The following is an 11,437-nucleotide window of genomic DNA, read 5'->3' as shown; positions in this document are numbered from 1 at the left end:
AAATTTCTAGGCTTTAATATTCAGAGAAATTATGTAAGAGAAATCTTTTTTTTTTTTTTTGGGGGGGGGGGTCCTATTGATATACTGCATAGATTTTTTTATAGCTATTCACTGTACAACATTTAATTTGGACAACTAATATTTATACTTTCTTTTTATATTTTAAAATTGTCCACAAAATTAAATCAAGCAAAAGAATAAGAACTCCAGAGAGCACAAGTCTCAGAGTGGGATGATAAAAAACAGGTCCAATTCATTTATTAAGATATTAGCCCATGCTTGGGTACAAAACTTTTTATGAATCTTCACTGCCTAAAGAATAGTTCTAGGTGGAGCTGGCCACAGGCCTGCCCACACCGTCTCAGATGCCCAGTGAAGCCACTGACGTGAGTGAGGGAGGGCTTTTCATTTTATCTCCATCAATAAAGTGGCCTTTCTGAAAGAAAAAAAAAAAAGAATAGTTCTAAATCTAAAATTCTTTAAAATCAAATTCAATAAAAAAAATTTAAGAAAAATACCCACTGTCACCCCAATAAATGCATTAAAAATAAAATTCTTTAAAATCTGGGTTAATCTTTCCCAGTTCATTTCTTATAACACCGTCCTATTCAACATAAGCTTTTACCACGTTAACCTCATCTCAGTTCTTTCTACACATTATGTACTCATACTAGGAACTTTCATTTCTTCTGCTTTATTCAGGGTATTTCATTTTTTTTTTTTTCAGTTTGCCCAAACCCAATTAAATTATCTTTATCTTCTTCTTCCCCACACACCAGCTCCTCTTGCTAGGTTCTATTTTGCAGTTAAAAATATAACACAGTTGCTTAGACTGACAACCTTGCTGTCATCTTTGCTCTTCCTGAGCTGCTGTGGAAATTGGAACAGCCCATGGAATATGGATTGGTTCTATGGAACCATAAAAGAGACTTTCTGCTTTGCAATGATAGGGGATGCCCTAAGGTGACCCAATGAAACACAATCTTAAGTATAGGCAAACAAGTAGCTCTAGGTTTTTCTCCAAGTCATTAGACAGTAACAGAATTTCTGGATGCGAATCACATGATTGAGAGGATGAGAAGAGTGTATCTGACTCTCATATCAAAACACACCATCGACTAAAATGAAATTCTGGCAAACTGCCTGGTGAGCTTGTGGCTTGGAAGGCACCCTGGGCTGCATTTGTGAAAATATTTCTTCCATATCTGCTGGGGTCCAACCCCAGCAGGTCCAGGGGTCCCCGAAGGTGTGGACAGAGTCGGCGAAGAAGGAATGACACAGAGACAGCGTTCAGTTGATCAGCAGCCTAGCCAGGATCTCTAGCCAAGTTCTGGTCAGGATCTCCAGCGAAGTTCTGGTTAGGATCTCCAGCGAAGTTCTGTAGCCATGTTCCCTCGAGAGGTTCTCCAGCCAGGTTCTGTAGCCATGTTCCCTCTCGAGGTTCTCCAGCCAGGTTCTGTCCAGGTTCTCCAGCCAGGTTCAGTCACCAGGTTCTAGTCAGGTTCTCTTGCCATGTTCTATCCAGGTTCTGTCTCTAGGTTCTTCAGCCAGGTTCTCTTGCTAGGTTCTGTCTATTTCATCTTTATGGAGTGCAAATTTCCCTCTTTTTTGGCCTGATCATTCTGCAAAGATCATAGTCTTCATTAAGTTCTTCGTATGCTCCACAGTCTTCTTTCTTTCTGTGTTATCACTATTCTTACTTTTGTACCCTTATTGCCCAAATCAAGTCATCTGGCTAAGCTTGATATAAATGAGGTACAAATATCATCTTCTCTCAATTAGGATGTTAACTATTTATAAACAAAAAGACAATCAACCACAGTCTGCTCTTGCTGATGGCACCCATTCCAATCTTTCTCCTTCCCGTGTCAAAATACACTCCCCCTCCTCGCCAAGGGAGATAACGGAAAAGTCCTGCATGAGCACTATGGCAGCGCCCGGCCGCTGATCTCCGAGCCAGGCCGCAGTCTGTGTTTGTTCTGGGCGTGCTTCCTCTTGATCTGGACAGCTACGAAGTAACAAAAGCAAATGATTTGCCCTCAGCACATGCAAAATGCAACGGTGGCACAGGGATGGGAAACCCACAACGAGCGGTCCTGTTCACCAGGAGGAAGGCTGGGAGGCACGCCCTGGCCCGGAAATCTTGCGAGGCAGACGTTGCCGCTCGCTGACTGGCGGTGTGGAGCACGCCTCCATGGGGCCCCGATTTCGCCATCGGGGATTTGCTCTAGTCCACTCCGCCCTGGGGCTCCTGCCCGCCCCCTGGGAGGTGTCCTCTGAGGTCCACTAAAGAGGATGTTACAGCACAGGACTGCCGTGGGCGATCCCCACACCTCTCGCCCCGCGTCTCCTCTCCAGGAGGTTGAGGAGTCCAGGGCCTTCACACATCCCCCGAGGCCAGAGGCTCTTCATCCCAAGGCTGATGCTTCTTTTAGCAGGAACTCCACTTCTCTCTTATTTCACTCCAGGAAACTCCGTCCATCAAAGGCCACACTCTCAGTTCTTGTTGGAGATACCAGTACCTCTTTCTTCCTTCAGCGGTTCTCAACCTGTGGGTCGCGACCCCTTTGGCGGCCAAACGACCCTTTCACAGGGGTCGCCTAAGACCATCCTGCATATCAGACATTGACATTACGATTTATAACAGTAGCAGCATTACAGTTATGAAGTAGCAACGAAAATAATTTTATGGTTGGTCACAACATGAGGAACTGTATTTAAAGGGCAGAAGGCTGAGAACCACTGGTTTACGGAGACGCCTTCTCTTACTGACGTGTTCCAACCAAGGTGCCATGGCTACATTCTTGAGTGGGCCGTGACCTTGAGTTGACCTTTGTGGCCAAACACCTTCTCATTTTCGTCTTTTGCAGCTGGAGATGAGAATCCACCCTCCCCGGAGGCGAGTCTTCTCTTCCAGTGACTAGGCGCTCCGTTCCGTCAGCACAGCTGGCAAACGGGTCATTACTGAGTCCGTCCCTTTCCCAACTATTGCGAAGAACCGGCGCGGCACGTGCTGCCACCAGGCCCCCCGCCCGCCCTTTCACTGGAGCGGCCACTTCTCCAGGAGCACTGGCTGCAGTGGGCCTTCCAACATGGAGCTACAACTCCGCTCTGCTCGTCAACAGTGCTCTCCAGACTCAGGCCCTTATCCCCTATGACCTCTGTTCTGCACCCCGGTTTTCACGGTTTCCGGAAGGTTAACATCTCCTCCTCCGTCAGGTCTAACGTTAGTTACTTCTTTGGAGGAACCTTTTCCGACTCTTCTCGCACCCAATTTCTTGTGCGATCGTTTCCTTAATGATTTATTTCCGATGATCCCTAGCGTCCCTAAAATCTGACCCATGGAAGGCTTTTGGGTTAAAAAATAGAGAGACAAATGAAATTACACTGGGACAGTGGAAAAGATGTGTAAGGCACGATCATTGAAAACACCCTGGAAGAAGGCAATGTGGGGGCCAGGCAGAGGGCAGTGTGCCAAGGCCTGTGGTGTTGGCCGTGAATTGAGGTCCCGGACCTGAGGGCGTAGAGCTCACACTGACAGGCGACGGCTCTCCACGGCGTTTAACCTCTGCCGAAAGGGACAGGAAGCAGCTGCAGTCTTTTCAAACCGCAGTCCGCGACCTCAGCCGCCAGAGACGCGACCTGCCCTGCAGGCGCCCGGCGCCCAGCTGCTGCAGGCGCCGTTCGGCTCCCTCAGCGGCGGTCACGGCCTCCCGGCGCGCGCCCGGCACGCGCGTCCCGGCGCCTCGGTGCGCGGACCCGCCGCGCGAGAGGACCCTGCGGCCTGGGCGCGCGCCGGCCCGTCTGCCCGCCGCCTCCGTCGCTGAACGCGTGGCCTCCTGAGAAAGCGCCTGTCTAGTCGATACAAGTGTTTTAGTTTTGACGGCAAACAATTACTCTTGGGGAACATACATTGCCCAGGAATAAAAATGCTTCCCTTGGAGAGGGCGGTGAAGGTCTGGTCAGTTTGGAGCAGCCGCGTGAGGCGCTGGGGGAGGCAGGCACTGTGATGGACAGCCGCATCCGGGCCTCCCGCCGCAGGGTGCCCTCCGAGCCAGGGGTCCTTCAGGTAGGAGGTCCTGGGTGACTTTGGGCGTCCGCTCCTTCTGCTCCTTCTCGGCGCACTGAGCACCTGCTGCCGGCGCTGCGTTTTTGTTTTTCTCTGCTCCCCTGCCCTCTGCCGCGACCATGCTCCGCCAGATCCTCAGCCAGGCCAAGAAGCATCCCAGCGTAAGTCCGCGACCCCTTCCTAGGGGCCTGTCCGGGGTGGGGCTGCGGCCGCCCCGGGCAGCTTTCTCCTTGACAGCCACCTTCGCTCCCTGAGGCTGGCCCTGGCCTCGCTTTGCCCTGTCCTGCTGGTCACTCCAGGGCCCTTGGACGCTGACCTTCCACGCTGTGCATTGTGGGTTTTTGGGGGGCTGGCGGGCTGAAGGTGACGGAGGCGCTGGGGGAAAGTGAACTGGGGAGTGCTGGAAGGAGCTGGCGGCCCCGCCTTCGTGCGGGTCGCTCGGACTAAGGGATGGTTGTGTGCTGTGTGGAGTACCGGGCAGGGAAGCTTAGGGGACCCGTGGTTTCGTGCTGTTTGTTAAGGATCTTGCACCCGCTGCGTTGCGTCCCCAGGCCTTGTGGCAAATGTGAGGGCCTAGGACCTTGGCATCCTCCGTTTGTCTTGACGCCGTGACGTTTTGGGGAGTTGGATAACGCAGAGTTTAATTGCAATTAAATTATTTTGAATCGCATTCCCCACCCCCCACGCACACACTTCCACGTACTGTGGCTGAAAGGCTCAATCACGCAGCCTTTAGTCGCTATCCCAAACGCAGTTGGTAGCAGCGTGTTTTCAGAGGCCATGCCTGTGCCTAAAACGATGACGTTTGTATCAGGTGTGTTGCTGTCTGCTCATTCAGGCTGTTCAGTGTGTTTTTCGCAACGGATATATCGAGGCAAGCGTAAGTAATTTGCCAAGAGCTTGTTTTCCAAGCTGGGAAATAAAAGGAGCTGGACATTTTATTAGGAATGATGCATAAAAAGGTGAAGCAGACCACATATTTTAAAAGACAGAATTGAAAAGCAGCCGTTTGAAATGTGGGAATCACCGTGTAGAAACCACTGTAGCCTTTCCGTGCTCCGTGCCGAGGTGTTTGAGGATGACTGTTGATTCTTGCCTGTCCTGTGTTTGATTCTAGTTGATCCCCCTCTTCGTGTTCATCGGAGCCGGGGGCACTGGAGCGGTGCTGTACGTCGCACGCCTGGCGCTGTTCAACCCCGACGTCTGGTAGGTCCTGGAACGCGTTTGGGGCTTGGAGGGTTTATTCATCCGGTGTAGGAGCCGCGGGCTTTCTGGGGAGGCAGCATCCAGTACTAGGAAGGACCCGAGTTTTGTAGTCACACAGTAAGTTCAGATCCCGGGGCTGCAGTCGGCATTTTCTTGCTTCATGAGATCCTCTGAATTCCTCTGAGTCTCATTTTCTCACTGGTAGAGGAGAACTGCTGACACCTATCTGGTAATGTTGTAAAGATTGAGATCATTGTTTCCGTGCGATACTTAATCGGGGTTGCTGGGGCATGTAAATGCTTTTTGCCTGCTTTCCCACAATAACATGTGTTTTTTGTTGTTGTTGTTGGCTTGTTGAAGTTGGACAACCACAGGCAAGGAAGAAAGATTGATTCATTGTTATCTTATGCATTTTTCTCTATAACACTTCATTGATGAAATAGAAAACATCCAAGTATAAAGTTTCCTGTGCCCCGGGATAGGGACAAGACAACTGGCTCGAGAGGCTCTGTGTTTACCTTGTATCTAATTGATAATATGGATTGCTTATTATGGATCCAAGCACCATTTCAACTTTATAATGAAAACAACACCATACTTCACCTAATAATAAATGAGATCTATTCAAAACATTAGATTTTAAAGAAGTAGGAAACCATTTTAACTAGTTTCTATTGCTATAACGATTATAATGTCTTATTTTTAGTTGGGACAGAAAGAATAACCCAGAACCCTGGAACAAAGTGGCTCCCAATGAGCAATACAAGGTAAGCTACAACGTTGTTTCAGAATTGCTGGAAAGTGTGTTTTAATAAATTTTCTCGTAGAGTAGTTGTTTTTGAAATTGGATGTACAACCAAAATTTAATTATAAAGCACTTTGAAGAGCTGCTAGGTTTTCTGTGAAATTAAAATGGTATATTTTTCTAATAAGCATTTTTTGCTAAGGATTTTATTCACAGACTGGACTCTGGATGTGAAATTAAAATAATGTCTCAGGTCTACTGACTTGATGAAGAAAGAAGCAATAGCATAGCTCTTGGTTACCATTTTCATATATCTTCGTCTAGGGTAGTTTTTCTCAAGCTTCAGTGTACATAGGTACCATCTGGAGAATTTGTGAAAACAAATTCTTTAGCTCCACTCCCAGAGATTCTGATGCAGCTGCTCTGGTGTGGTGATGGAGAATATTCATTTCGAACAAGGTTTCTGGTGATGCTGACACTGCCGATCCATGAACCACACTTTGAGTAGCACTAATCTAGTGGATATTTTCATTAGCTCTTCTTCCTTGTTGGTGTGGTTGAAATATTTCATGTGAAGATGAGTAGGAACAAATGGAAGTCAGTTGAAACTGAAATTTTACCATGAACTTTCTAGATAAACTTAACATTTTTTCTGAAGAGTGGTCCAAAGAACGATTTCATGGACTGAGACCATTTACTTATTTTTTAGAGATATAATTGACATATAATATTGTGTAAGTTTGTACGTGTTAATTTGATGCATTGATATATTGCAATATGATTACTACAGTAGCGTTAACTAACACTTTTATGACATCACGTAATTATCATTTCTTCTTTTGTGTTGAGAACAATTAAGATCTAGTTTCTTAGCAACTTTGAAATTTATAATACAGTTGACTGTAATCACTATGTTGAGCCTTAGGTCTCCAGAACTTACTTATCTACTAGTTTCAAGTTTATACCCTTAAACATCTTCCAGTTCTTCCACATTTTAGAGACCACCATTCTACTCTGTTTTTATATGTTCAGTTTTTTAGATTTCACATGTAAGTGATATCATATAGTGTTTGTCTTTCTCTGACTTCTCTCACTTAGTATAATGCCCTCAGGGTCCATATGTCCTTGCAAATATGAGACCGTTTATTGATTCCCCAAACATAACTTTCCTATGTGTAAAATTTTTGTATATAAAAACAAACCCTTGCAATGTCAAAATAACAAAACGAAAAGCCCAGCAGCTTTATTGGGGTATAATTTACATACCATACAATTTACCTGTTTAAAGTATATAACTCATCCATGCACTTTCTGCTATACCCGACTACTTCATCAAAAGAGAAATAGCAGTTTGCTTAAGTATTTTCAAGAAGAGGTACTCTGACCAGAGTGTGTCTAAAACCCCTTAGGAGATAAACCTCCATAATGGAGGGGGATACTATCATCATTGATAGCAGCAACCTTTAAGCTAATTATCACCCTTTGCTGATTCTAAGCTTTGCACTCAGCCTTCAGATTATAATTTGGCTTCCAAATCTCTAAAAAGATCTCCCCACAAGGAACAAATAAGAATGCATTGGTGGAACTGAAGTGAGCCATCTGATCTGATCTGTGTGTTAAATTTTGCCTCAATAAAATGATAAACAGGCATCATGATTTATTTTTCTCTCTTACAAATTTGTTTAAATTAAGTCTATTCTAGAGAAAATTGTGTCACACTCAAAGTTTAAAAAAGAAAACAAAAAAATACAGGTATTGATCCTTCCACCAAAGAATATATTGGAGTCTTTGGGTATGTGTAGTTCATAAAGCTCCCCAGGTTATTCTGATAATGAAGCCAGTTACCAATGCTCTGGGACACGATAACACGTGCCAGGATGAGGCCATGTAAATTCGGAAATAGAATGTTCCTACAACAGAAATCCAATGTGTGTAGCATGGAATGGGCTGTGAGTGGCTGTGACACTGATATTAGAAACTGGAAAGAAGAATCATATAATGGCAAAATATTTGGTAAAGTGTCACCTGCTGTACTTGGAAGGTGGACCATGTACCTGAAGAGCTGCTATAAAAAGAGATTTTTGGAAAACAGGATGTGAGTGGGCTATTACTGCTAGCTATATTTGCCAAGAGATAAGCAGGTAGAAGAAATAGGATGATTTGCAAGAATAAATAAAAAGGGACCAGTCCAGAAACTAGCGAGCCTAAAATGAACAAAGCCTACTACTGTTTCTAAACCCAAACAGTGAGGTAGACTAGATGATTCTGTCACTCACTGCCCTTCACCTAAGAGAATTTGGTTTTCTGGTGCACCTACATTAGGGTTGGCAGCATGGCTTGCTCTGGCACATCATAAGAGGGGCAATGTAATATCTGCCACCTCTGAACCAGTGTGTGGTTGCTCCCATTGTTGTTTCCCATTTATCATGAAACCACAGTTGACAGCTAAGGATTACTAGGATTTGAACGAGGAGAACATTGGAGCAGTCAGTTTGTAAGTGATGTGTAATGTGAGGGGTTTAAATTAAACCATTATTGTTATAAGCCACAGGCTATTTGTTCCGCTTTACAATCTAGCAAAAGCTAACTGATACAAACCAGAGAAGGTACTAAAATGGGATTTAAGCATCAAAGGCCCAGCAACACTTCTCAATTGAATAAAACAGCCAAAACCAAGATCAGAATATGCTGTGCCTTCCCAACTGTTCCAAAGACCTTCAAGGTAGCCACCATTAAACTGAGGAAAAGAATGGCGACATGGAAGCTGAAAAATAAAGCAGATTTGAAAATTTCTTCAACAAAATTTTGATCCTGGCACCAAATAGAAGCCAATGCATTAGAAGCCTGCTTAGTTTTGAGAAAATTGGCAACAATTCCATGAACTTCCCACTCTGCATGGGTGTGAGGGCTTGATCCTGTTTATTCAGTGTTTTAGCAACTTTGTCTTCAATTGACTCCTTAATAAAGTAAGAATATGTATGGTTGTGATAATTAATATAAATAAAGCATTCTGCCTACAGTGCCTGGTTTCAATTAAAAGAGCCCAACAAAATTTATTTTCTTCTTAATATATAACCTACAGTTCCTTTTATAAATGATCCTGTAATATTTTGTTAGGGATAGCACAGCTTTGCTTAACTCATTATTTCGGTTCAATTGCTTCATAAGAGAATATGTCAAAACAAAGAAAACTTTTTAGGGCTCATTCACACTTTTCTGTTTATGAAAGTCTATATATCTCAGGATAAGTTTTACTACCTGGGAATTTTTTTTTTTTTTAAGAAGTCAAGAATATTTCAGTTAGATTAAAAAAAGTTAGGGTGTGTTTGGAGAAATAAAGCAAAGAGCTTGAAGAAATAATGGATACAGATTTATGAGCTTCTTGCTTAAAACCCCTGAAGAACATATTAATGATTCTGTAATTTTGGTTTTTCTGGAGTTTATGTAGTCTTCAAGTAATTATAGCACAACTCTTCAGTGTTTTTGGCACAAGAATGAGTAAACTCAAGATTATAGCCTTATTTGGGCTTACTCAGTGTGGAGCAGTTTATAACATGAACCATTAAAAAGAAGTTATTGAGAGAGGCAGTTGTTTTAAGCAGTCATAGTAAGATTTCTAAAATCAATTGAATATAATTACAAAATTTCAAAATATACAATATTATAAATACAGTATTATTTAAAAGCAAAAACACAGTACTATTTAAAAGCTTTTGTACCAGAGGTGGTCAGGGATCAGTTTGATATTGATGCAGTCTGGGTTAGGAAAGTAATAGAAAAAAAGCCATCAAGGCAAATCATTTTCTGTCTAAAAAGTTATGTAAACTATACAACAAAGCATTACCATATTACTAGCTTATCTTGGTTGTTATAAATCTCTCCTATCTAACCAAAGTAGGGATGATAATGCTTAGTATCCCTCTATTGGAGATTCATCTGTATACTTAGTGGATATGGAAGTAAAAATGTAAGAATTGGAAATATGTATCATAAGGAATTCTTACCCCTAGGAAACAATTTCTTAATGGGTTCTGACTGACAGATTATACTAATACTACTCTTCTGTGGTAGACTGAGTATTTTGACCTTACAAAATCATTATTAAAGAACTGGAGTTTTAGTGTCTTTGAATGACTGTCCCATTGTTAAAGGCCTAGGGAGGGGGGTAGAGGGGTCAGTAGGGGGGGGGGGGGAAGGGGGACATCTGTAATACTTTCAACAATAAAGATAAATTTAAAAACATGCTTAAGAAAAAAATCATGTCTGTTATCTTTACTATCGAAAGCTGAATAAGAATAATTCTAAAACTTCTGTACCATCTCTGTGTATTTGATAGATTATGTAAAACATCTTTTTTCTTTTTCAAGTTCTACGCAGTGAATGTAGATTACAGCAAACTGAAGAAAGAAGGTCCAGACTTCTAAATGAAATGTTTCACTATAAAGCTGCTTAAAATGAAGGTCTTCCAGAAGCCATCCGCACAATTTTCCACTTAACCAGGAAATATTTCCCCTTCAAGTGCACGAAATCATGTTGGTGTATTGTGTTGGGGTTTACACTGATCAATAAATATTTGAAACTTGATAAGTCTCACTATTTTGTTGTTAATCTTCACCCAAGGTTATTTTTTTCCATTGATTTTTAGAGATTGGAAAGGAAGGGGTAGAGACAGAAACATCGATGGGAGAGAAACACATCAATTGGTTGCCTCCTACACACATCCTGATTGGGGCAGAGGATCAAGTCCACAACCATGGATGGTATTTGCCCTTGACGAATCGAATCCACGACCCTTTAGTTCATGAGCCAATGCTCTAATCACTGAGCAACCTGCTAGGGCTGTCTCACTAATGCTGAAAATGTTCTCTGAATTTTATAACTAGGGTATGGGAAATATCAGAATTGAAGGAATTTCTTGAGTTTATAGATATGTGTATAATTTAAAAATAAGACTTTAAGTTGCTCAATAAAACATTTTTATTTTGTGTATAGACCTTAACTTCACTAGAGCATAATAACTGCAACTGGAAGTTAATACAAAGACAGATTGGGAAGAATATTTAAGCTTCTTTGGCAAAATGGGAACTTCTGGATATCTGTTACTGGCTGATATCGAAGCTGTGCAATTATGTTTTTTAACCATGGCGTTCTCTGCTGAAGATTTTCAAGGTTATCAGTCACTGATCTAGCTGGGGATTTTAGTTGGATCTGAGTCTATCACTACTAACCATGGAGCTAATGCCCAAGAACAGATCTTGGGGATTTCTGCTGACTCTTGGCAGGTTTTTAAAAGCCAGGAAGTGTATTAGTAATTTTCAGGTGGGGAAAATGTGAGAGTTATCTTTCTCAAAATGGGTGAATTGGAATTCAGTTGAAAATGTTAGTATGTATGTTGACATTACCTTTTATGTGGCTCA

The 11,437-nt window shown here is 42.8% G+C and overlaps 1 protein-coding gene across 1 annotated transcript; it reads left to right on the top strand.

Moving 5' to 3' along the window:
* The first annotated feature begins 3,740 nt into the window (after window positions 1-3,740).
* NDUFA4 (NDUFA4 mitochondrial complex associated) lies at window positions 3,741-10,607 on the top strand. Its single transcript, XM_081101771.1, has 4 exons — window positions 3,741-4,230; window positions 5,187-5,275; window positions 5,982-6,042; window positions 10,388-10,607. Exons 1-4 carry the CDS (start codon window positions 4,189-4,191, stop codon window positions 10,442-10,444), a joined length of 249 nt encoding a protein of 82 aa, XP_080957897.1. The 5' UTR covers window positions 3,741-4,188; the 3' UTR covers window positions 10,445-10,607.
* The last annotated feature ends 830 nt before the right edge of the window (window positions 10,608-11,437 follow it).

The sequence above is a fragment of the Myotis nattereri genome, assembly GCF_964212035.1.
Source record: "Myotis nattereri genome assembly, chromosome: 11".
NCBI classification, from domain to species: Eukaryota; Metazoa; Chordata; class Mammalia; order Chiroptera; family Vespertilionidae; genus Myotis; species Myotis nattereri.
This window is presented reverse-complemented; position numbering and strand designations above follow the sequence as displayed.